The sequence below is a fragment of the Rhea pennata genome, chromosome 4, assembly GCF_028389875.1.
Source record: "Rhea pennata isolate bPtePen1 chromosome 4, bPtePen1.pri, whole genome shotgun sequence".
NCBI classification, from domain to species: domain Eukaryota; kingdom Metazoa; phylum Chordata; class Aves; order Rheiformes; family Rheidae; genus Rhea; species Rhea pennata.
The window spans coordinates 77,557,097-77,582,039 of record NC_084666.1 but is presented as its reverse complement, the minus strand read 5'-3'; the positions used below and the strand labels follow the sequence as shown (position 1 = coordinate 77,582,039).

The window sequence follows — 24,943 nt, the reverse complement described above, 5'->3', positions numbered from 1 at the left end:
CACATGCCAGGCTCTCCCCCCCCCACCGACACACACACGCAACGGTCCTTACGTAAGATAACGCTTTTAGAGGAAGATGCAGTCAACAGAGCCAGGACACAGGCTGAAGAGCAAAAAGCATCTCTGTATTTTCCCAGACCCAGAAAACGAAGAAATAAAACAAAAACAGAGCACCCTATTATTCACGTTCTCCTACGAACCAGGTCGGCACCGCTGCTTGCTTCAACTCAAGGCACGCTCCTGCTCCCTCACTATTTCAGTTTAGCTATGAAAGATCAAGGTTTAAGAATACTTCCAACACGGTTGGGGAGGAAATGGGCTTTTCTAGGGCGCTGCTTACGATTCAGAGGCGATTTTGATTTTTCATAGATTTGCGTGCTAAAACACCTTTCCTGCAGCAAACCCCAGAGCCGTAGGGCAGGGTAAGGAGGAGATGGGTGAGAAGGCAGCACCTGCGCACACACCAAGTAAAACCGCTGGAAAACACCCACGTGATCGCGACTTTATGCGACAGCTTTAAAAAGCACCGTGACTAGTTACGTTCCAGAGGAGAGAGAGAGAACGCTTTTTTTCTTTCAAAAAAGTGGGACAGCTGAGGATGGAAGGGAAAGAACTAGGGTTTTCTTCCCAGGAACAATAGCTCCCAAACCCGCAGGCAGTGGGGAATCGCTTCTAGGTGAGCCACTGAAACAAAGAAGATGGAGCATCTTCCTCTCTCCTGTAGCCTCCTGCTAGAGACAGCACCTCGTAGACAAGAGGGAGCTTTTTACAGAGGGCTACAAAAGCCAAAACACCCAGCGTTTACTATGGGGGGCTTTCTCGCATTCTCTGTGGCTACATCACAGGTCAGGGGTTTTTTATTGGGGGGGGCACCCAGGGGTCTTTTAGTAGTCTCCATCTGTGATTACAAAAAGTCCAAAGAGGAGGCTGCTAGCTAAAGCAATAAAGAAAAAAAAAATCCACAGAACTATTCATAGGAATCAAAACAAGAAAGATAGGGCTGGGCCTTTCCAACAGCAGCAGCAGCAGTATCCAGAAAGCAGAGAAAGAAGGCACCTGCAAAGGTGGACGTTACTCCCTCCCACCACCTCCATCTCCGAATAAGGTTATTTTAAGCCTCTCCCCTTGAAGCTATTTTCTCGCGTGACCCAAGTCATCGGGGAAAAGAGCTACAGCAAAGGCAAAACAAGACAGAGCCGAGAGGAACACCGCAAACCTCCCTCCCAGAAGGGGAGAAGCCGTGGAAGGGACAAAAGGCCGGCAGGGTCGTGCCTTACCTGGGAAGGTGTGCGGGTTGGGTGACCCTCTTTTAAGGCACTTAGAACAGAGGACGTGCACAGTGTAGTACAGGCCCGGCCATTCTTGGAGCAGGACATTCAGTTCTTCCACTAAAGGGGTTATGGCTTGCCAGGCTGTCCAGATATTTGGTAGGGATGCGTGACTAGCAATAGACAGAGTATCCGGCTGCAGAGCTCCCCTGGCAGGCCGGTAACTCACCACCACAGGCACCTTCCCCCGGTAGGCGTAGATCTGGTATTTGCCATCCGACCGCTGAACCACGTGGCTGTTGATCTGGACGCTGTAGCGCGCGAACAAGCCGGGTGGGAAAATGAACGGAAAGCTATATTCGATCTGCAGTTGCTCAACCACAAAGGACTGTCCGCTCAGATTGGCGCCGTTAATCCACGCCTCGGCGTGGGGCACCTCGTTCTTCACATAGCAGGGGAACTTGTACCAGGCAGCCGCCCCGTTCAGGGGCTTGCATTTGGGTTTGTTGACACAGTAGCAGAGCCCCATCTTCTCCAGCAGCTCCAGGATAAGCTGTAGGTCTTCCCGGCTCTGGATGTGGGGCTTGAGAAGCAGGCGGATGATGTGGGCAGGGAGAAGGCCGTGCAGCAAGAAGCCCTCCACGTAGTGATGGAGCTGGGTGGCCCTCAGCTCATCGATGTGGGTGTCGCTGAGCAGTTTCTGGAGCAGCACGGTGGCATCCCGCTGGCAGAAGACGTTGAGGATGTCGATGAGCCGCGGCAGATTGTGGAACACATACTCCCGCAGCGTGAGGTGCTCCTCAAAGTAGAGCAGCTTCCCACTCTCGTGCAGGTAGGACAGAGCGCTCTGGAGCCGATCCTCCGTCAGGCCCGCCTGCAAGCCCAGCCGGGCAGAGTCCCACCAGCTGAGCCACAGCTGCTGAGCCTGCGGCTGGAAGTGCAGCTCCTCCAGCACTTGCCAGGATTTGGGCAACACTCGGTGCAGGTTTGGGAAGATGTCCCGGTGCTCAGCCACCGAGAGGAGTTTGTCCCGCAGGCGACGCACCTGGCAATGGTCCCGGCAGCTGAAGGGCAGCACTGGGGAGAGGATCTGCGGGCGGTTGTTTAAAAGATACTGGAACTGGGCTTTCTTCCGCCGCAAGTTCTTGTCCGAGACCCCGTAAAAAGTGGCGTGCGGGCTGGAGCAGCGCAGGTCAAAGTCCTGTCCCAGAGCCTCATCCACCTGCTGGACCAAGCTCTGGAGTCCCTCAGCATCCCGTTTCTCCTGCACGGCAATCTGGTGATGGATGTCCAGGCACTTCTCCTCTAACTCCCGCTCCGCGCAGAGGTCAGCATGGGTTCCCACCATGCACACCACAGCGTGGGGCACCTTGGAACCAAGCCAGTGCAAGAAATAGCCCACAGAGCGGTAGAAGTGCTGAGGGACGTAGGCACTCAAATTCACTACCAGTACATACAAGGCTCCAGGCGAGAGGAAGAAAGACTGGATCACATCATAGGTCGGGTCCCCCGCCAGCTCATACACAATGAATGTCAGGCCCCTCTCTGCATCTGCTGTCCAGTCCATCACCTCGATGCCCTTGCCGCCTCCTGGCAGTCCCGCTCCTGATGGCACTTGGAAAGCGTCCGGTGGCAGTGATGGTGCAGGGCACGGGGCTTCCCCCTTCGCTCTGCTAGAAGCTGTGTGGGGGATGTCCTGCCGCTCAACAGGAGGATGTTCTAGCTGCAGCGTGGCAGGTACCCGGGTCAAGGAAGCGTCCAGAGGCTCCGGGAAGGGGCAGCACCCAACCTGCGTTCTCCTAGTGTCCTGCTGCTGGCCTGGGCACCCTCTGGACTGGGCGCTCCCTGCCTCCAGACTTCCCGCATCCTCCCCCTGCCTGTCCTCCTCCATGAGGCACCGTCTCAGTAAGGTCTTGCCCGCATCCTTTAGGCCCATGAGGACCAGCTTGAGGCGAGGTTTGAGGGCGGGCTGGGAGTGGGCCAGCTCCTGCTGGTAGGCTGCGATGTAGGGGATGCCCTTCATGCACACCTCGTACGGGGGCTGGATGAGGGGGTTGTCCTTGATCTTCCACAGGGTGATGCGGGACAGCTGTCCGAAGCCCTCGGGCAGGATGGCGATCTGGTTGCCTTGCAGCACCAGCTCCTCCAGGCTGTGGAGGAGCACGATGGAGTCAGGCAGGTAGCGGATGCGGTTGTTGTCCAGCCAGAGGGTGCGGAGCTGGCGGAGCTGGCAGAGGCGAGGGGGCAGCACGGTGAGCTGGTTGCGGCTCAGGTAGAGCTCCTCCAGGCCGGTGAGGGCCAGGATGGCGGCGGGGAACTCGCCCAGCAGGTTGGAGGAGAGGTTGAGCATCTTGAGGCGCTGCAGGCCGCCGAAGCCGGCGGGCAGGGCCCGCAGTCGGTTGCCATCCAGCATGAGGCTCTCGAGGGCGCTCAGCTGGCAGAGGCCCTCGGGCAGGGCCGCCAGCCCGGTGCCGCTCAGCCAGAGGATCTTGAGGCGGCGGAGGGCGGCGATGCCCTCGGGCAGGGCCCCGAGGTGGCGGTTGCCGGAGCAGTCGAGCTCCTCGAGGGCGGCGAGCTCCAGGAGCGGGGCGGGGAAGGCGGGCAGCAGGTTGTGGTCGACGTCGAGGGTGCGGAGGCGCCGGAGGCGGCCCAGGCCCTCGGGCAGGCGGCGCAGGCGGTTGAAGCTGAGGTCGAGCTCCTCGAGGCGGCCCAGCTCGGCGAGGCGCGGCGGCAGGCCGGGCCCCTCGGCGCCCAGCTCGTTGTGGCTCAGGCTGAGCTTGCGCAGGCCGCGCAGCGCCGCCAGCGCCGCGCCGTCGCCCAGGCCCCGCAGCCCGTTGTGGCTGAGGTCCAGCTCGGCCAGGCGGCCCAGGTGGCGCAGGGCGGCGGCGGACAGGCGGCGCAGCCGGTTGCGCCGCAGGCTCAGCGCCCGCAGCCCGCCCAGCGCGGCGCCCACCTCCTCGGGCAGCTCCTCCAGCCCGCGGCCGCTCAGGTTCAGCGCCTCCAGCTCGCCCAGCGCCGCCGCCGCCGCCGCGCCGGGAAGGGGCCGGGCGCCGCCCGGCGGCCCCCCCGGCGGCCCCGCGTCCGCCTCCGCCTCGGGCTCCGGCTCCCCCTCGGGCTCGGGCTCCGGCTCGGGCTTCCGCGCGCGCAGGGCGGCCCCGGCGGCGGGGCGCAACGGCCGCGCCGGCTCCGTCTGCGCCATGGCCGCGCCGCCGCCGCCGCGCGCCCTCCCCTACCTGCTGCCGCCGCCGCTCGCCATGGGCGCGGCGCCGCCGCCGCCGCCGCGGCGGGCTGGGGGCTCCCGCCGGCCGCGCACGTAGCCGCCGCCGCCGCCGCCAGGGGCGGGACCCGCCGCCGCCCCGCCCGGCCCGGCCCCGGCCCCGGCCCCGGCCCGCCCGGCGCTGCCGCCTCGCCCCGCCCCGGCCCAGCCCGGCCCCGCTCGGCGGCGTCCCGCAGCTCCCCCCTGCCTTCCGTCCTTCCTTCCCTTTGCTTCTTACTTTTTTCTTTTTTTTCCCTTTCCTTTTTTTCTTTTTTCATTTTTTCCCTTTTTCCTCTTTTCTCCTTTTCTCTTTTTCCTCTTTTCTCCTTTTTCTCTTTTTCCCCCTTTTCCTTTTTTATTTTTTCATTTTTCCTCTTTTATCTTCTTCTGCTTTTCTCTTTTCCCCTTTTTTCTCTTTTCTTTTTCTCTTTTCCCCTTTTTTCTCTTTCTTTCCCCCTTTTTTCTCTTTCTTTCCCCCTTTTTTCTCTTTCTTTCCCCCTTTTTTCTCTTTCTTTCCCCCTTTTTTCTCTTTCTTTTCCCCCTTTTTTCTCTTTTTCCTTTCCCCCTTTTCTCTTTTTCCTTTCCCCCTTTTCTCTTTTTCCTTTCCCCCTTTTCTCTTTTTCCTTTCCCCCTTTTCTCTTTTCCCCCTTTTTCTCCTTTCCCCTTTTTTCTTTTTCTTTTCCCCTTTTTCTCCTTTCCCCTTTTTTCTTCTTTTCCCCTTTTTCTCCTTTCCCCTATTTTCTTTTTCTTTTCCCCTTTTTCTCTTTCCCCCCCTTTTTTTTCTTTTCCCCCTTTTTCTCTTTTCCCCCTTTTTTTTCTTTTCCCCTTTTCTCTTTTCCCCTTTTTCTTTTTCTTTTCCCTTTTTATTTTTTCCTCTTTTCTCCTTTTTCTCCTTTTGTCTTTCCCCTCCTTTTTCCTCTTTTCTCCTCTTTTTTCTTTTCTTTTTATTTTTTCCTTTTTTTCCTTTTTCTCCTTTTCTTGTCTTTTCCCCCCTTTTTCCTCTTTTCTTTCTTTTTTCTTTTCCCTTTTTATTTTTTTCTCCCCTTTCTTTCCTTTTTTCATTCCATTTTTCTCTTGTTCCATTTCCTTTTTTCTTTCCTTTTTTCTCCCTTTTTTCCTTTTTTTTCCTTTTTTGCCCCCTTTTCTCCCTCTTCCTTTTTCTCTCCCCCTTTCCTCCTTCCTCTTTTCCCTGTTTTTTCCTTTTTTGTCTTTTCCCTTTCCATTTTCCCCTTTTCCCTTTCTCTTTCATTTTCTTCCTTTTCCCCTTTCTTTTTGCCTTTTTAATTTTGTCAATTTTTCCCATTTTCCTTTTCTTTTTTCAATTTCCCCTTTCCTTTTTTCACCTTTTCCCTTTCTCACCTTTTCCTTTTTTCTCCTTTTCCTTTTTTTCTATTTTCCCCTTTTCCTTTTCAACTTTTTTCTGCTTTTCCCCTTTTCTTTTTTTACTTTTTTCTACTTTTCCCCTTTTCCTTTTTTCTCTTTCCCCCCTTTTTCTCTTTTACTTTTTATTTCCCCCCTTTCCTTTTTTTTTCTATTTTCTCTTTCCCTTTTTCTTTTTTTCATTTTCCCCTTTTCCTTTTCTCCATTTCCCCTTTTCCTCCCCCTCCTTTTTCTTTTTCCCTATTTTCCCCCTTTGCTTTTTTTCCCCCCTTCATTTTCCGCTTTTTCTTATTTCCTCCCCCCCCCCTTCCCTTCTTGCCGCTATTTCTCCCCCCCGCCGGCCTGGCGGAGCTAACCCACCTCCCCGGCTAATCCTCCTCCTCCGGCGGAGCGACTCCGCCACCTTCCTGCGGCTTCTGCTCCCCGCCCGGGCGGCCCCTTGCTCGGCCGGCGGGCACGGGTTTCTCCTGAAGGCGCTCAGGGATCACCCCGAGCCCTTCTCCTACTTCTGACAGCTCGACTTAAAGCCGGCGGCTGCGAAACGGCCCAACGGCGCGCTGCAATTAAAATAAACAAATACATTTTAAAACAGGGGAGGGGCGAACACTCTCGCAGGGCATCCTGTTACGCACCCAGGAGGGCGCCCACAGTCACCAGCTTTAGACGGGGGCACCGCGCAGGACTCCAATTCCTCACCCCGAGGCTCCCCCCGCTTCCCCGCGCCGCCCCCCGGCTCGGCTCGCCGCCGCCGGCTCCGACCGGCTCCGACCGGCTCCGACCCGCGGCGGCGCGAGCCGTAACGAGGGGTTTCCGCGCTTGGCCCCTGAGCCGACGCGAGCGTGCAACCGCCCCGCGGCGCGCGCGCCCGGGCAGCGACGAGCGCGCGCGCCGGCGCACGTCCGCCCCGCCCCGCCCCGGGCGGTGCGCGCGGCAAGGCCCCGCCCCCCTCCATCGCCCCGCCCCCTCCATCGCCCCGCCCCCTCCTTCGCTCCACCCCCTCCATCGCTCCTCGCCCCTCCCCACCTCCCCCTCCCGCGCCGCGTCACGTCCGGGCGCCGCGCGCGGGGATTGGTTGCAGGGGAGGCGGAAGCGTGGGCGGGCGCTGCCGCCGTTGCCGCAGTGACGGGGGCTGAGAGGGAGGCGGAGAGGAGGAGGAGGGCGAAGATGGCGGCGCCGCCGCCGCGTCGCTCCCAGCACCACCACCACCATCACCACCACCACCCGCCGCCGCCGCCGCCCGGGCCGGCCTCGCCGCCGCCGCCGCCCGCCGCCGCCGCCTCGCCGCCGCGCAGCCCCAGCCTGGCGCCCGCCGAGTTCGCCGCCGCCGCCGCGCAGCGCCACAGCCTGGCCGGCCCCGAGGGCGAGGCGCCCGCCGAGGCCGAGCGGCCTGCGGTCCCGGAGAGCGCGGAGGGCGCGGGCGGCGCCGCGCCGGCCCCGCCGTCGGGCTCGGCCAGCAGCTCCTCGGCCTCGGCGTCCTCCTCCTCCGTCTCCTCCGCCTCGTCGGCGTCGTCGTCGGCCGCGTCGAGCCCGGCGGCGGAGAGCCCCGAGGCGGCGGCGCCGGGAGCGGCGAGCGGCGCCTTCCGCGAGCTGCTGGAGGCCTGCCGCAACGGGGACGTGGCGCGCGTCAAGCGCCTGGTGGACACGGGCAACGTGAACGCCAAGGACATGGCCGGCCGCAAGTCCACGCCGCTCCACTTCGCCGCCGGTGGGTGCCGCGGGAGCCGAGCCGAGCCGGCGTTGGCCCGGCCTCCTGCCCCGCGGGGAGCGGAGCTCTGCGGTGGCTGCGGGCCCAGGCGCGTTCCCGGGGGGGGGGGGGGGAGCCCGAGCGCGCTTTTCCTGGTGGCATTCCGCTAAAGCTGGGCAGGGAGCGGGGTAAGATTTAGGAACAGGGGGAGAGGAGACCCTGGAGGCTCAAGGGAAGCTCTGCGGTCTAAAAGTACTGAAACACTTCCCTGTGTCGGCCCTGCAAGCCGCTGACTTAGGCAGCGTGAAACTGAGGCCGCTCCGTCTTGGGAACTGGGGATGGAGTTGGTTTGGGTTTAAGGTCTTCACTTGTGTCGGCGGTAGCTCCTGAAAGTCGAGGAGCCCTGTGATGCAGGTAGGCTTGCTAGGAATCCGAGTCAATGCCTTGCAGTTTTGTTGTTGTTTCTGTTGTTCTTTTGTTTTCTGTTATCTCATTGTAGCTCCTGATTGATCTCTGCCTCTGCTGTGGTTTGAGTGGGCTGGGGAAAGAGGTGAAGTGGAACAGCTGAACTTGGTCAGAAGTTACAGCTGTGTCCAGCATACAGCATGCCTCTCAGTGCAGGGAAGAGACAATATTGTGTACAGAAATAGTATCATAAATTAAAAGTGAGGTTCAGTGGCTGACCTGAATTGAAAATAAACATTGCCTGCTACCAAGCACAGCTACAACCTATTAGTGTGGTCTCAAAAGAGAGCGTTTCTTGCAGGGCTCAGCCATCACCGGAGGTACGGGAGAGTGGAGTCCATGATAGCAGTAAAATGGGGAGGTATTTTAAGTCACTAGTCATAACTCAGGACTTGCACAGTTGCTCGAGCTGTGGTCAGAGTGAATGCTTTCTGACAAATGCCACGGTGTTACAGATTGTACTTATATAGTCCAGTGAGGCACAGACCTTTTTTTGAGCTTTTAATTGGGCCAGGGGCAGTGGGATGCCCTGACCTACTCCTGCCAATGTGCCAGTCTTGCTGGCTTGCTCCTGGCTGACAGAGTAAGTGTTGTTTTCCATTTTACTAGCTTGGCACTGCAAGCTGGAGCTCTTTGGTATCGACAGTGGAGTTCTGGATCCCGTTCTGCGGCTGGGAACATGCCCCAGTAAACATCATCAGATAAGCAACACAACAGCCAAACAGAATTTGCTGAAGCCTTTACTCGGGCTTTATTCTACGGTCAGTGTTTAAATGTGGAAAACAGTAGCAAAAATAAGCATTTTCTGATGCAGTGGTGCTTGGGACTCCAAACAATGGTGTTAAGTTTATCAGTTGGATAGTGCTCTCTGAGTCTGTGTAGGTCCTTTCCGGAGTCAAAGTGGTGTCTCGTCATGCCCTTAGGGGAAACTCTGGTCTTGAGCCGTTTGCATCTCCTCTAATCCCTGAGGTCTGCCAATAAAGTGTGACTTTATACAAGCTGAGTTTAAATCACACTGAACTTCTGGAATGTGCAGATGTACTTAATTTTAATGAACCGTGGAAGATGATGCTGGCACAGTTGCATGCATACGCGTGAAGCGCATAATATTTTGGGGCGTTGTCTCAAATCGGCTCACTTAGGATTTAAGACCCTGCTTCTTCTCCTTAAGCTTTAAGAGCTCAATTTATAAGTTCAGTTGTAGACTAGTACGAACTGTAGTGCTGGTCCTGTAGCAATACCGCATTACTCTCACTTTAAACCTGTACTTTAATTAGAGAAGGATTATATATTAACGTGATAAGGCTTTGAAAGGCAAGAGTTACTGTAATAGCAATGGAAGATGCTTTCTGGTAGCATGAAGAAGGTGGCAGGTGAACTACTGAAGAACTGTTTTCTATTTTCGTTTTTGTAGATCTAACGACCTCCTTTAGCTGCCAAGTGTATCCTCTCTCTCCAATTACTGAAGTATATTTCTGATCTAAATGGGTTTGACGTCTATTAGCATTAGATGGATTTCTTATTGCAGAAAGTGTGGGATCGTGTATTTTGAAAGACCTGTAAACATGTTTGAATGCAACTGGTCTTGGGCAGTGTGTAGTTGCAAATGATGCAATGTTGATCTGGTCTCCATCTGCTCTGTGGGCAGAAGGAGAAGTAAAATCCATTTGCTTATGGGCGTAAGAGTCTCCCGTGCGTATTAAGCAGCATTATGTGTAATAGCACAATTTTATGAGCCGTACCTAACTTTACAAATTGTCTGGCCCCTCTTATAAGAGAATCGGGAGTTAGAGTGCAGCACGCAAACATTTTGGAGTTTAACTGCTTCTCTCAGAGCTCTTGAAACTTAACTTCAAGGCAACAACGGAGAGTTTTGCTTCTGTTCTTCCAGTTTGTAGCAGAGAAATTCTTCTAATTGCAGGCAGAGCTTCATTTTCTAATTGTTGAGGTAGCCGGATTCATTTTTTTTCTGGGTACTTCACTTTTCCCTAGCTCAGTTCTCTTTCCTCAGATACCCTTTTTGGAAACAATGCCAGACAATTAAATCATTTTTAGTGTAACGGGCAAGGGGAAAGACCAGTTCTTGTTTCTTTAAGTTTGTGTTTCCTTAAACTTTATGAAATGCCTAGTTTCAAAATTACCTTTATTTCTTTTTACATTGTAGAAGGAAGATGAAAGGGGTGACTTCTGAGAGTATGCAAGTTTCGTAGTACACGTGTAAACTTGGGATAAGGAGAAAGCGGAAGTTTCTGTAATCAATTACTTAAAAAGCTGGGGATAGATTCAAATCTGTTTCGAGAAGTTGGAGTCACTCGTCCGGTATCCGCTTACAGATAAAATGTGTTTGTCAAGTCAAACTGAAGCAGCAGCATTTATCCAGCTTTTCTTTGTGGGTTATCCTAGTCACCAGTTGATCTGGATGACGGGGAATGGATCGTTAAACGGTATGTTTAAAAGTCAGATTTATTCAGCTTGTTAGCAGACCTCCTTTGGTTAGCTATTAATAAGGCAGAAACAAATACTGAGTCTGTGTCAGGATGATCGAGGCTTCCCTTGTAAAGCAGGAGGAGATTCAGTGGAGGATCATTTTCCTTTCATCCTTCAACTGGCCTGTTATTCTAGCACTGTCTCTCTGGAAATTCTGGATGTCTTTCAGGAGATTTGCTGGTCTGCTTTTCCTCCCCAAGTGGTTTGAAAGATTCTTCTGTAAAGGTATGTGTATCTGGAGAGAGGAAGACGCGTGAGTGTCTTGACAGCTGTGTGAGATGAGGGCTAGCAAGATGTATGGATCTCTGGTACCAGTGAGGCCCGTTGGGTATGGCTTCCTAACGCACAAGAATTGGAACAAGCAGCAGCTTCTGGAGACTTCCAACTGACTGGATGACTTAGAAAGAAGAAATTGGCTGGAGGTGTTAATATGTGTTCATCGCTTTTTGCACTCGCATTTTTCGATGAAAACTAGTTTGCTTTTTACTGAAATAAAATAATACCAATAGGCAACTGTGCCAGGCTAGAACAAAGGTCTGTTTGACTCAAGGTCTTATCTGTGCTGGTGGCCAAAAGCAGATGCCCCACCAGCAGATGCCTAGGCAAGAGTTATGCATTTGCCCAGTTTGTATATGACACTTCCCTCAAGCATTTTTCCAGCTGTTTTTAGCTAAGCAACTATTAGAGCAAGACCTAGTTTCTATGTGCTGGTAGAAGTTCATCCATCTTCAGTAGATTTGCCTCTATTACCTTGCCCTTTTTTTTCTTTTTTTTTTTTTTTTAAAAAAAAAACTTGATACCATATAAGTTTGTAGACTTTAGGACATAGTGTGGTAAGGAGTTCCACAGAGAAGTGGAGCATTTACTGATGTTAAAAGTACTTTTTTCGCTTTCTACTATCTTCACTGTGTTTTGTTCTAGTTAATGGTTCTCTTCTTTGTACTTGCTGAATGAGACAAACTATTCCACTTCCCTGCCTCTCCATTGTACTTTTTGTTTGTCCTAGAGATGTGTTTTCTCTCTTCCTTGAGAAAGATTTCAACTCTCATTACTAGTTGCACCAGACTATGGACACCTTTACTGTGTTACAGGTCCTCCAATAGTTGTATTAACTTTTTTTTTTTTTTTTTTTAATGCATGTGATGTCTGTTCTTGCAACTGGGCTTGATAATCCTGCTTTTGGTGGCACTGTTCTCATATAGGTGACAGAGTGACAGAACACCATTTTAGCCAGCAGAAGCAAATGAGTTGGTGGTTATACATCTGTGCGAGGGGTAGAATTTCTCCTTTGGGGAATGCTGTTAACTAGTTTTGGGGGATGATGGATGATTGAAGAATCTGAGAGACACGTATCTCCTTTTAGGTGTACTTATTCATGGAGTAGTGTGAGACAATACTCTTAACTGTTTTCTGTGAATTGTTTGGGTTTTTGGAGGGAAGCCTGTGTTGTTTTGTAGAGATCTGAAGCAGGCTGGCAGTGATGCTTTTTCAGCTCCCTTTTTTTTCCTGTCATATGCCATTTATAACACCAAGTATATAGAAGTTAGCTTTCCAAAACTTTTTTACTTTTAGTATACCTAGATGGAGAGAAGGACTCCCCTGACTTCTTATCAAAACTCATGATCATTCTTTCCTGTTAGTGTTCCTTGAACCAAATCTTATCAGTCCTTAAAGAATGCTTGGGAGACAAGATGGATTGATGCTGTGTTGAGGCCTGTTTCTATATTATGGCCCTTATGCAGCTCTTAATGGAAAAAGACCAAGCGTGCTTAACCAGTGTAATTTAGCTAAGGTGGGCTTTTTATTGAAACAGTGCAAATATACTCCAGGAAGGTGTTTTCATGAGAACTCAAAACTTTTCTGAAGATATGATCCAAGTTTTGCTGATACTGCTTGTAAAGTCACTAGAGTTGACCATGCAGAAATGCAAAGCTCCAAGCCTTAAGTTAAAATACGTGTCCTGTCATCATCTACTTGTGATAGTGTAAAGGATTACAGCAGTGTGGTAAGATAATCTGTTCTGGATGTATGTTGCAACTGTGCTGCAGTGAGGTAAAGGTGGAAAGGAGCAGGCCCTTGTTGATATTGTTCAAGATCTTTGTAAAGAATTTGATACGTTGCATTTAAAAATACCGTGGGACCCAAACACAAATCTCAGCATTGCAAAAGGAGTAAAAAGTAGCTAGCAGTTATTTGGTTTTAAAAAATGATTAAGAACTGTCAAAGAAATCCTACCAGGAAAGGTTGAAAGAGGTCTCCCTTCAAACAGAGTTAGGAGCTGACTGTTAGTAGGCTTAATACTGTGCACTTCCAGTAAAACTGAGATCTTCTGAACCCAGACGTGAAAGTTGAAACGTGGGGATGCTGTTTGGCTTTTGGGTCTAGTGAAAAAACAAACCGGGGCCCCATCTGAGCGGGTGTTGGAAGATGAGGCTTGCTGTCAGATGCTTAAAATAGGCATGGCAAGGAAGAGCTTACTTGTCACACTGCTTGAGTGTACGTGTCTGTTACAACCGCTCCAAGCTCGTCGCTGGGACGTTGTGGCAGTGGTATGAGAATGGGGAAAAAGAGGCTGATAGAGTCAGTACAGTTCTTGTTTTTTTTTTTTTTTTTTTGGGGGGGGGGGATGAGGATAGTTTGACAGTCAGGTAGCAGATTTCACTTGTGCGGTCTCCTACTGTCTGAAGAGCGGTATTTGAAACTTCTGATTGAGTTTGGGGCATTTAAGTGTGTAAGGCAGGTAATGACAGTAAATTCCTCTAATGAGCTCTTGAGGTGAGGGATAGAGAAGCATATTTACGTGCTGCTGTAAAGTTGTTGACTTTCAGACTGTCTGTATTTATCTAGCATTTTGGAATTGAAGTGTAGAGTATGTTAACAGTAAGGTTTCTGAAGGGTTATTGGGTGATATTTGGATGCAAACAGGACGAAAAATATAAATTGTACCCTAAGAAAATAGGGTTCATGAAATGAAGGCTGTTCCTACAGAAACTTGCTATTAAATGGGACTCTCTGCACAGCCAATGGGCAAACTTGGTAATATCTCTAGGTTCAGTACTTTGTTTTGTCTAAGTGCTGTCACTGTTGGGAGAGATGTGCTTAAAAAAAAAAAAAAAAAGTGAGAAGATATTTGAGTTGAAACCATGAAAAGGGCACGTTTTATCCTATTCCAAAGTAACTGGATTTTTCTTTTTGTTTTCAGCTATGTCCTTATAAGGACCTGGCTCTCTTCCTTAAGACTGAAAGGTGTTACACATACAAATACTCTTGCACAGAAATAGGGTTCGCCTCTATGGGAGCTGACCTTAAATTGTTTCTAGTCTTAGTGCCAGAAGAACAGGATTACTATGATCTGTCACCTGTCTGCATCGTTAAGTTGTTTGAGTTAGTTCAGGGACATCTGGGGCTATCTTTTACAAATGGGAACCTTTGGGAATAAAAGCTGTTCCTTCCCAGTCAAAGGAGTTGAAAATTGATACTGCTTAAATATGTCCGGTTTTCTCGTAATGTTGCAAAAGAAATGCAGTTTGTTTTATCCTAGTCTCAGAGGTTTGGTTTAGATAGGTGATCATGCTCTGGTCTTACTTTGTATGCTCTTAGACTTCACTCACCAGGTGTATCCTTGTCCTTCTTCTTAAGGTGCTCTGTAATTTAGATCTTGCATCCTAGATTAGCATTTAATGGATCTCCAGGACTAACCCAGCCATAACTTGTGGCTTTCTTCCATAAACTGGAAGTATATTTGTTTTCAGCTTGGCAAAGGTCCCATCTTCCAAAGTAGTAAAATACCAGTTCTTACTAGCTTTAGGAAAAGTTTAAAGAAAACAAAAATTCATTGCAAATCCTAACTTGTCCCCAGAGCCAGCTGGAATTTGTAGGAGTCTGCCTGGTAATGGACTTAACTCATATTCCGGAAAAAGGTTTGGTCTTGCAAAAGGACATATGTATTTGCTGCTGACACCCTGACTCATATGTTTAAGCTTAGTCGTCTTTCCAAAATGACTAGGTGGATGGACCTGATTTTTTTTTCTTTTTTTTTCTTTTTTTCTTTTTTTTTTCTTTTTTTCTTTTTTTTTCTTTTTTTTTTTTAAAGCTGAGTCCTGACTAGTTTCTTTGTCTAGCCCCGATTGTAAGATTGTCCAGTTCCTCATCCTGTTAAGGAGAAGTGTGATTTGGGGTTTTTTAACCATGAAGTTAGCCCCTCAAGTTCTTAGACAACTCATTCTTTTAGCCTGGGGTTATTCTCACTAGTGTTTATCCCAAACGTGCAGAGAGCATTCGTAACGCAGACTGGCCCGTGGCGCAGCTCCTGCCCGTCTCTGCGTCTCAGCGAGGCATACCTCTGTAGCAGCAGCTGGTGCCCTTTGCCTGCTCCGGAAGAGGGCAAAGCACATACGATCGCAGGATTCGCGTGTTGTTTGGGAAGGAATGGAGCTGGGATCACAGCGTGAAGGTTTTGATGACAGCAGCCTGAACTCACTTTGGATGAAACATATTTTAAGGCGACTAGATCCCTTCTTAGAGCATTGGTGGCATGCCTTGTTTTTTTTTTTTTTTTTGCTCAGAGCAACACTGACAGCAAAAAGCTACAGGGGAACAGAAGTTTCCTATAAGTGTGCTTTTGATAACCGTACTAATAATAACCCTTGGAAGTCGAAGGGACCTCACATGAGCTGAAAAACGGTCAGTGGTCAGAGCTGATGGTCAGAGCAAGAGAGCTGATCAGTTTGATCTGCCAACTAGCAATTTATTAACGTGAAAACGCAAGCTGCTTCAACATGCCTGAGTCAGGCAGAAACTTGCTGAGAAGGCAGAACGAATGGAACCAGCTGATGAGAGCTGCTTGAGAGAGAGGGTCAGGAAACAGTAAGAAGCAGTTAAGCAGTTAGTAACTTATTGCACACCCCTGCTCCGTGCAGAAATGCCTGAATCGAGCAGAGTCATTCTGCGTGTGGTGCGAGGTAAAACAGGCTAGCCCAAATTGCCTTGAAAAGCCTGGCTGAGGTGGGGAGAGGAGCGGGATCTTCCTCAGCTACTCCGACTCGTCTTGTTGCAGTTGTCTGACTTATCCTTGCCGTACAAGAAATGTCTGGCCTTACCCAAGGAGATGTGTTTGTAAAGCTGAAGGCGCTGATTAATTCTGCCTTGCGCAACTTAAAGCAGGGTTAAGCATTTTCGGATGGGTTCACGTGTAAAGCGTGGGGAGGGCTGATCATGTAGTGGATTGGGAAGCCTCCTGCAGCCTTACAACCTCGTAGAAGGAGGAGTTAATGAATTACCAGGCTTGACTTCGGAGTTCTTCCTTTCGTGTGTGTTTTTTGTAGCGTTACTAGTCCGTCAGCTGTGTTAGCATCACAGTTTTACTGCTTTCTAGGAAACGCTCTGTTGCTCTCTTTGTGACTGGTAACTTGTTTCACTTCTCAGCAGTATTGTATGACCCGTGCAATGCGTGTTATCTCCTTCCCGTTTGAAAGGCCTTGAGTGAAAATACAAGAAGATACAAATGCAAAATCTCAAACCTTCAGCAGTACTGAACCAGGTGCTCTTTCCCCACCTTGAAGGCTCGGTAGCTTGCGTAACTAAATCAACTGATTTAGTTGTTGTGCATAATACTGTGCTGCGTGATAACTTGCTTAACTAAATCACTTGATTTGACTGTGTGCTGCATAATACACTGGGAGAAGGGCCACAGGTCTTTTGGAAGAGCGGTGTCATGAAGGAAGATCTGGTTCCAGAGTGTGTAACACTAAAGGAAAAAGACAGATTGTCAGAACTTTTTCCCTCTCTGCTTACGGTTAAAACCATTCCCACGAGATCCTGTGTCTTAAGATGTGCACTTCTCCGTTTCACACGTTTGTGTTCCGGTGTGAGCTAGGTTTGATGCTGTAACAAGTAATGAGATGGGATTACATTTAATCTGAGTATGTCTACTGCTTTGCCTAACATTACAGCAAAACGTACAGCTACGCTTGAGCCGTGATTATCCATCTAATTAAATTTAAACTAACTCTATTTGGGACTAATGCATTTTTAAGAGCAAGCCAGTAAAAGAAAGAAAAAAAAATAATGCCCAGTGAAAGTAAAAAGTCTTTCCAGGACAACTGTGGCCGCTTTGAGTTAAACTCAGCATCTAACAGCAGCTTTGCAGAGGATGGACTTGGCAATTGGAGGAGTTGGCGCCATGCTGTGATACTGCGACCTCCCTTGGGCGGCGGGCGAAACCCTGCAGCTGTACTAGAGCAGTTCACACTGATTCCTAGATACATTGTACTGCCTGGCAAAAGCATTTCTCCACTTATTGACTTGCTTGGTCTTTTACCAGACTTTCTGAAAAGGAGCCGTGAAGCTGGACAGCAAATTAGGTGGCTTGTGGGCGTGCTGCAAACTAAAAGCCCCGTAAAGTACTACCGTGTGGCAGCTTCTGCTGAACTGAAGGCAGGCACGCTGTGGGTGCGTGCCCCGCGCAGAGCGTCCGATGGAGGCGTTCGGCGCGGTCGCCGTCGGTCGGTCAGTCGATACGCTTGGCCTCTTGCTTCTCGTCGCTAGGCTCGATGCAACGAGAAGAAGAAGGTGGGACGGGGCAAGCCTGTGGGCTGGGAGCAGGAGGGGAAGGTGGAGCGGGACGGATCTTCTTGGCAGCAGTCGTGAGCGTTCGGTGCTCGTGCCCTGTGTTGGGTTTAAAAGTTTATTAAGCTTAGTCATTAAGCTGCCCTGCTTACTAGCAGAAATCCTGTAAATCCTCTTTTTCCACCCCCCTCGCTTTCAGCCTAAAGTGATTCAGCCTTTGCATTCCTGCCTCTTTCCAATTCACAGCATTGGCAGAAAAAAAAAAAAAGAGTTAAATGGCTTCTTTTCCTGAATTGCCTGTGTGTGTCTCATTTATTTTATGTAAAGCTGTCACAGCCCTGTCAGTCGCCTGGCTTTTGCCAGGCTAAACAAGCTGTAGTCTTCAGTTTCTTATGTGAGATGACTGGAGAAATGCAGAGCCTGCCAGTGCCTGTGAATTTTTGCCATTCCTTTGGTTTGGCTGATGAATATTTTTACAGTTTATTTCCAGTGTAGTCTTGCTGCTGCGTTTTTTTAATAATGGTAGTAATGCTTGCTTTTCTTCCTGGACAATATATTTTTCTGAGCTACTTTGAAACTTACCTGAAAATTTTCTAGATTCTTTAAAGAAAATAGGTAAGATGCACTTTGTCCATGCTATACCTGAAGCAGACCAAGCTAATATGCGATCCTGCCTAAGGGTAAATAGCCAGTTTGGAAGTAACTGTAACACGGGCATCACTATGGGGTTGAGCCTTCTGTACTCTGGAAGCCGGAGGGTGAATCTCATCTGAAACAAGCTTGCGTGCATGGATCTTTCAGCGTGGCTCTCCTCCGCTGTTGCACCTTTTTGGAGGATGCTTTCTATGTGGCCATCATTTCTGGTGCTTTGATGGCAAGTCTTTCAATGAGAATTCTCCCTTAGACTTGGTAAATTAAAGGTTAACTGGAAATATGCAAGACTAAGACTTTAAAGTCATTGTAAACTAAATCAGAACAGCTTCTTCAGTTTAAACTACATCAATAGTAGTGTATATATATATTTTAACAAAAGGCGACCCCAATGCTGCAGGAGGTTTTATTAATTACACCTGGTTTGTCAGACTTGGGCATGCAATTTTTTTAAAGACTTCCTGGTACTTTGTCTGTTCAAATTCTTACACGTTTTTGGCGGGGCAGCTGTTTGCATAACTGAATGCTCTTTCGTTGAAAGATGCACTGCGGTTTGGTGTGGCAAATTTACAGTAACTTTTTCTGTGCTTTCTTGAGGCCTGAACAGAAGAGCTCATTCTCCAAAAACTGTACAGTGTTCCCTGCTGGCACTTCCAAAGGTACCTTTATCACTGACCCTAGGTTCAACAGTAACCTCAAAAAGTCTGTCCGTAGTTCTGTAAATGGCATCGTCGACCAATTCAAGAAGGAATTTGGGCTTTAAGGCGCTGTCAGGTTGCCTTTCTCTAGGGAGGGAAAGAACGCGTAAAGCAAATGCAGGTGCGGTTTCAGCGCTGCTTGTAGTCATTTAGTGTAGAAAAACTGAAAGCTAATAAAATGTTATTTACTGCTTAGTGCAAAGCACTCCTTTTTGATTCCCGTCTTGCCAAATTTTTATTTGGCAGTTGAATGCACAATGCAAATGTGGAAGCCTTGAGGGCTTCTTTCTCGGTGTTTATGCCCCAGGCCTGCTAGCTTTGTGGTGGGATCAGGTACCCTTAGCTTGCTATTGCAGCGATTTAAACTGTCATTTTTTGTTAGAGAACTTGCATGTGATGTTCCTGGACTGTTCTCTAACAGAACCGAAAGAGTTTCAGGCTAGCAGCTGCAGTGATTTACAGTAGCAGCTGGCTTGCTGATGGTTTAGTTAAGCAAAAAAATGTCTCTGGGTAGCAGCTTTGTCGTGGTAATAATTAAGTACCACTTCTAATGATTCCCCTTCTGATTTCGGTGATGTAACTTTTGATGTGCTGAAGCTCCTGTCCTGTGGCCAGTGTATAATGCTCCAGAGAGCTTTGACTCGTGTGCAGCGATGGACTAAAATTGGATGGCTGAGCTGGGGGCCGCTCCAGTTACGGGCTCCTCCCTGCAGCTGGGATGGCTCAGCAGCTGCTGAATTTCTGTTTAGCCCCCTGTATTAAAATAAACTGGTTTGGGTTTCTCTTTAATGTGCCGGACTAATTTGGAGCGATTCGAGCATCTGTGCTGCCAGCAGCTGAGGGCTGTGGACGGTGAGGATGGGGGAATCCCTACAGCTACCCTAGAGCAGTCAGTCCGTGCTGAATTGGAGTCCTTAAGCTGCATCTAGATTAACAGAGATGTTAACTGCTACTGTTTGTGCTAGATGTCAGCATCTGTGTGCACGTCTCCCTGATGACATCGCCAAGCTGTTCTCGCACGTACTTGCGTGTGTCTGACAGAACAGGTCTTCAGGTAGAAATAAAGATATTGCTAAGCTGTCCTCTTTACCCAAAATACTGTGGTTTGAGGGTTTTGGAGTTCTAGGCTGTTTTTCTTCCTTGTCTGTCTTAACCGGAGTCTTAGTCAGCTGCCAGAAAACTTGTCCTGCAAGAAAGGGAGCTGAAGGAGTGTCTGCGCTTCAGTGAGGAGACAGCATAAATCCCTGCAAAATGATTAGTTGGCAGCTTGAATGAAAACTGGATCTCAGTTGTAACAGCCTTATCTGGATAAGCTAGTGTGGATGCGGAGCTTCCAGACCTGACTCAGAAGTCTGTCCTTGCGGTGGGGGAGAAGCGTGCTGGTTCTGCACCGTAACCCTGCACAGTTGCATCTAGCACACTGCCCTGGCTAAAAGGGGACGTGAAGCTGATTTGAATGGTCAGCTGGGGGAGAACTGGCAGCTTCTTTCTTGCATCTCTTGAGCTTTGTATGTTAGTATTTGTCTTCTAGAAGTAGACTAATATGCCTTTAGTTATGTTTTCATTCTGTAATGTGTGTGTGGAGTTGATGCGATCTGTAGGCTGCCAGTGAGCATCGCTGAGGTGGAATTTCACTTGCTTCGGTGTTTAATTCACCTGTTTCATAACTTTAGTTATGATATGTATGGGATTCTTGATACTTAAGCTAGGTGGCAGAATCTTCAGCGATACTGCTTTCAGCTCTGAGGTTTCAAAAAATGACTTCCAGCCTTTGAGGTGCAGCGTACTGCTAAAGTGAGTAAGGAAGTTTTAGTTCAAACTGTCTCTCTCAAGCCTGCTACCTGATTTTGTGTAGATCCTGTAAGGTGCTTTAGGCAGTTGAAAGCTTTTCCTTTCCTGGCTTATCTTGGACAACAAGCTAAAGCTGTCATGGCCTGACCTGCTAATGAAAGATTCTGAGGCATATTGGTTTCACAGTGCTGATATTATGGTGACATTCTTCCAGACCACAACAGGTGGAGTGCCCAGGCTAGGCCCTTCCAGAGGGATGTTTCCTGACTGAGGTCTCAAATCTGATCAGGTTGCATATCCATCACTTTCTAGTCCTCTGGTCAGTTGGAAGCGCTTGGACTCTTTGTAGAGAGGAAAAATGTATTTGAGGTTTAGATGTTGTTCTACCTGAGTGTTGACAGTTTCCTTCACTGTTTATTGATGTGAGATCTTATCCAAGATAGAAACCCATGTTAAGAAACAGTATGTAAGACATTTCTGTTGCCCTGCTTTAGGTTAATGTAGATAATACTAAATTTGTAAAATTTGTAAAAGGCCTTTCTTGAAAAGCAGCAAGTCTGCTGCAGAACTTGAAGAGATGAAGCGGCAGCCAGTCCGACTTTGGTTATAATACAGTAGCGTTTGCTTCTGTTGTGACCATAAGTGCATCTTCTGACTATTGTTTGAACAGGAGAATCCATAGTGTTGCTTTATGGCCAAACAAACAAAAAAGCAAAGCCTTTTTTTTTAAAGGGAAGGGACATCCAGAATATGTTTGATGTAATGCGCTGGATTATGACTGAGCAATTAGTTTTAAATACTAAATCATGCTGTTTTGCCAGGCAATTTAACAGAAATATGTTTCCTTGCAGGTTTTGGAAGGAAAGACGTTGTAGAGCACTTGCTACAGACCGGAGCCAATGTTCACGCTCGTGATGATGGAGGGCTGATACCCCTTCACAACGCCTGCTCTTTTGGTCATGCTGAAGTGGTTAGTCTGTTGCTGTGTCAAGGGGCAGACCCAAACGCCCGAGACAACTGGAACTACACTCCTCTGCATGAAGCTGCCATCAAGGGGAAGATAGATGTGTGTATTGGTAAGTGTCCGTCACTTCTTATACTGAAACCTCAGGCTCACCAGATGGGTTTTCTATGCAATTGTAACTGCTAGCGTCCTGGAGTTGAGATGGAAAAGGATCTGTTGCTTGATTTTAAAAGTTAGCTTCCTTTAAACCTGTTGGTAGCTAAAGTGTTAAGTCATTTAAGACCAACTCTTTTATGGCATATAATACAACCCTTGTTGAACTTGCATCTGGAAAACTAAGCTGGAAAGAGTGGATAAAGTCAACTTATCAGTTAAATTACAAGCTTCAAAATACGAATATGGAAATTTCTTTGTCTTTCTCAATCTGTTGCGAGAAAACTAACTTCACTAGGCAATGTCATTGCTTTCCAGGCTGCTTTGTGTGTAATCTCAGCATTTAGGAAGACAGAATTAACCTTTCATTTCTTACAGTGTGGCAAACACCTCATCAGTTTTCTGTAAACTTCAAATGCAAGTTACAGGACGCTGTTTGTTCACAATGGTTGTATGATTTTGGCATGGACTGTAGCCCGGAGCCAAAGTAATTTCAAATAAAACTGAACCCTTCAATCATCTTAAATGTATCTAGAAAATATGAAATGGTTTGCAGTCAGAATGTCTATCACTGTTATGTTTTTCTCAATATACTTAATATTACTTTTTTTCCCCCCCTCTAAATGGGAATGTTTTATTTATTCAACTCAGATCACTTTGAACTTTTTGATCAATTCTGGTACTTTTGACATCCACTAACTTGAATAAAATGGTCTGTTCAACATTATGCATTATATTTTTTTTCAGATGTGGAAGAAAAGCTACAGTTAGGATTATGAACATGCTATTTGAGTTATGTATTATCTAGATAATAGGATATATTTTTTAGGATTTCAGATAATATCTATTTGCTTAAGTGCTCTTAACATAAAATTCCTGTAGAGAAACCTGCAAAACTTACTGCACACATTCTTGTGTTTGCTTTATTGCATGCTTAGATCATCACTCAGAAAATATCAAAAATTGAGGGAGAGGAAATTCGTGAAAATATGTATTGAAATATAAGTTCTTAGCTATGTATATATTTTTAAATATTTTATATGGAATGTACTGGGTTTTCATTCATTTCATCTGTGTGTGTAGGTAAGGAGGTGAGGTAAAGAACAATAAGATGTATAGAAAATATCCTGCTTGGAGAAATCGCATACAGAATTTACTGAGTATATTCTGTTAGGCAACATTACTGTGGGAAGAGATCCAGTGATACAGCAGGTCACGATAATGGTCAGTGTTGTGGCAATGATAATTAAAAAAGTGAGCCTAATTCCAGGCAATAACTGGGATTTTTTTTAATGGGAGACGGAGGAAGTAATTTTTCTGGTTTGTACAGTGCTAGAGTGTACACTACAGGTACAGCACACCTTAAATGTAGACCTTCTTGCAGTTGGTATGATGGAAGAAATTGGTCTGTACAGATCACATTCTTAGGATGTTGCTTTTTAAATAAGCCTGGCATGCTTTTATAAAGCTTTAATTGAAGAATAGTGTCTGGAAATGCTGTCATAACCTAGAATTTATTAGTGAGCTTCAGAATATCTGTCAGAAAGCAATGGACTGTTTAGTAATTATTCATTTAGCCTCGGTTTTTTGGCTGTGTCTGTTCTGGGCCTCTTCCAAATGCTCTAATGTGAGAGACTTGCCCGGTTTATCATCTTCCTCTCCTCCTTCATTGCCACCTGAGTCTGTGTCTCCTCTTTATCGTATCTAGCGTAGCAACGCTGTTTTGGCCATTTTGCAAATCCAAAAGGAACAAAGTGGTAATTGAACAGAGCGCAGCGACCCAGGAGATTCACGATTAATGATCCTTCAGTGGAAGACTAAAGGCGTTGAAGCAGGGTTAGAAGACCAGCAAAAAACTAGATGGTGATTGCACTGGAACTGTAGAAAGCTCTTGTATCCAGCGCTAGCCTTGAAACAGCGTGTACATTTTTCCAAGACAAATACCCATTATTGCTCAGCCAGACAATTGCAGTTGGACTGCTAGGTACAAACTGTGCCACTGGCTAGTTTGTGGGGAAATAATAAGGGCTTGTGAACTAATGAAGACTTGCCACACTATGCGCAAACTTCTCCCCAAGGAAACTGTAAAAGAGACCAGATGATAGTGATACGGCTTCTTGTGCTTCGCAGTTACTGCGTATTACAATCATAGGGCAATATAGGAACTTCAGGGATGAAAATGCAGATGTACGGAGCTTTAGAAGATTACAGACCGTTGCTCTAGTGTTGGTGATTGCTTTTGTGCCCTGAGTCTGGGAACGCAGGAGATGGTGGAGGGTCGTGAGCAGTACTCAGTAGTAATTTGCTGATCATCGCTTAAAAGAAGTCTAGATACTGTAGATCTTCTTAGTTACTAGGGAGATTGGTCCATCTTAAAGCTTTGTTTGCTGTATGTAGTCAATTTTTGGACCAAATGTATTGAAGCATTAGAAATCATTGATAGGTGCGGTTCTCTGGTGTTTATGGCCTCTGGGGTTGCTTCATCTATCAGGAAGACGCGTTCTCGGTGTCTGTGGTCTGCTTCTAGAGATGATGAGAAGTGTGGTCTTCCAAGGGTTTTTGATTTCCCCCCCACACACACACGCACACTTCTCTCCTCAGTGTTGTTTTCCAAGATTGAGCACAGCTACGTTTGCTTGTGGAAGAATGAATGACGAGCTCCAAGTGTATTTAGAGGAATGCTGCGAAGTCAGAGCAGTGACTGTCCTGAAGGTCAGGCTTGGGGGGAAAGAGGATGATGCATCTCTTTACATCTGAAAGTCTACACTGAGGTCAAACCAAAGGTCCATGTATCTCATTTTTCTCCGACAATGACACACAGCAGATGCTCAGGGAGTATGCATGCCTTGCGGATGCCCTTCTTCCTTAGAGCGATCAACAATTTGGGGGCTTCCTAACATAGAGGCTGTAACAAGACGGTGTTTCATTGCCCTTTGTAGACAAAAATCATGAAAAATGGATATTAAATGCTTCTTTACTTCTATCTTTGAAGGTGTTCTGTTGCAATGGGATTTTACAACTTAATTGCGTTGCACAAAAAAACCTTTCACTTTTAACACCTTCTGCTTGATAATACTTACTGCAAGCTGTTCAAGGCTTTTGAGAGAAATGTGAACAGTTGTTTCCTATTTGCCCTCTGTGTATTCTTCGTGGTATTATAAGTCTTCATCTTTTCTTCCCCAAGACATCTATCTCCTAAGCTGAAGAATTTAGCTTTCTCTTATGTCTCTCATTATCCTATTGCATGTTCTTGTACTTTTGTCATTCTTTTTGTCCCCCCCTTTTTTTTGAAGGGCGAGGGGATAGATATGGAGGGGGAACCAAAACCATGTGCAGTAGGTTTATATGGTGATACAGTATTCTTTCTGTTTGGTTTTCTGGTTGCTGAGCACTGAATTGGAGTAGCTCCAAGATATTTTCTGAGTGGTAACAGCTGATTTAAAACTGTGCGTGGTTAAAGTGGGTTAAAAATAACCTTAAGGAAACTGTGCTTATGCAGTTTGTCCAGGCTTGCTTTGCCCTCCCCTCTGGTTGTTTCTGCAGAGGTTATAGCTGTTCCTGCAGAGTGGTAGTGGTTTT

At 47.8% G+C, this 24,943-nt stretch overlaps 2 protein-coding genes across 2 annotated transcripts in view; one reads left to right on the top strand and one right to left on the bottom strand.

Moving 5' to 3' along the window:
* The window catches only part of MFHAS1 (multifunctional ROCO family signaling regulator 1), a 33,342-nt gene extending 28,875 nt beyond the window's left edge, over positions 1-4,467 (bottom strand). The window contains exon 1 of the mRNA XM_062574402.1: positions 1,278-4,467. Within this exon, the coding sequence (XP_062430386.1) occupies positions 1,278-4,467 (3,190 nt within the window). The remainder of the gene's footprint in view (positions 1-1,277) is intronic.
* A 2,563-nt stretch (positions 4,468-7,030) lies between these two features.
* Positions 7,031-24,943, top strand: part of TNKS (tankyrase) — a 125,418-nt gene continuing 107,505 nt past the window's right edge. Inside the window, exons 1-2 of the mRNA XM_062574401.1 lie at positions 7,031-7,609; positions 21,099-21,323. Of these exons, the coding sequence (XP_062430385.1) occupies positions 7,069-7,609; positions 21,099-21,323 (766 nt within the window). The 5' untranslated portion in view covers positions 7,031-7,068. The remainder of the gene's footprint in view (positions 7,610-21,098; positions 21,324-24,943) is intronic.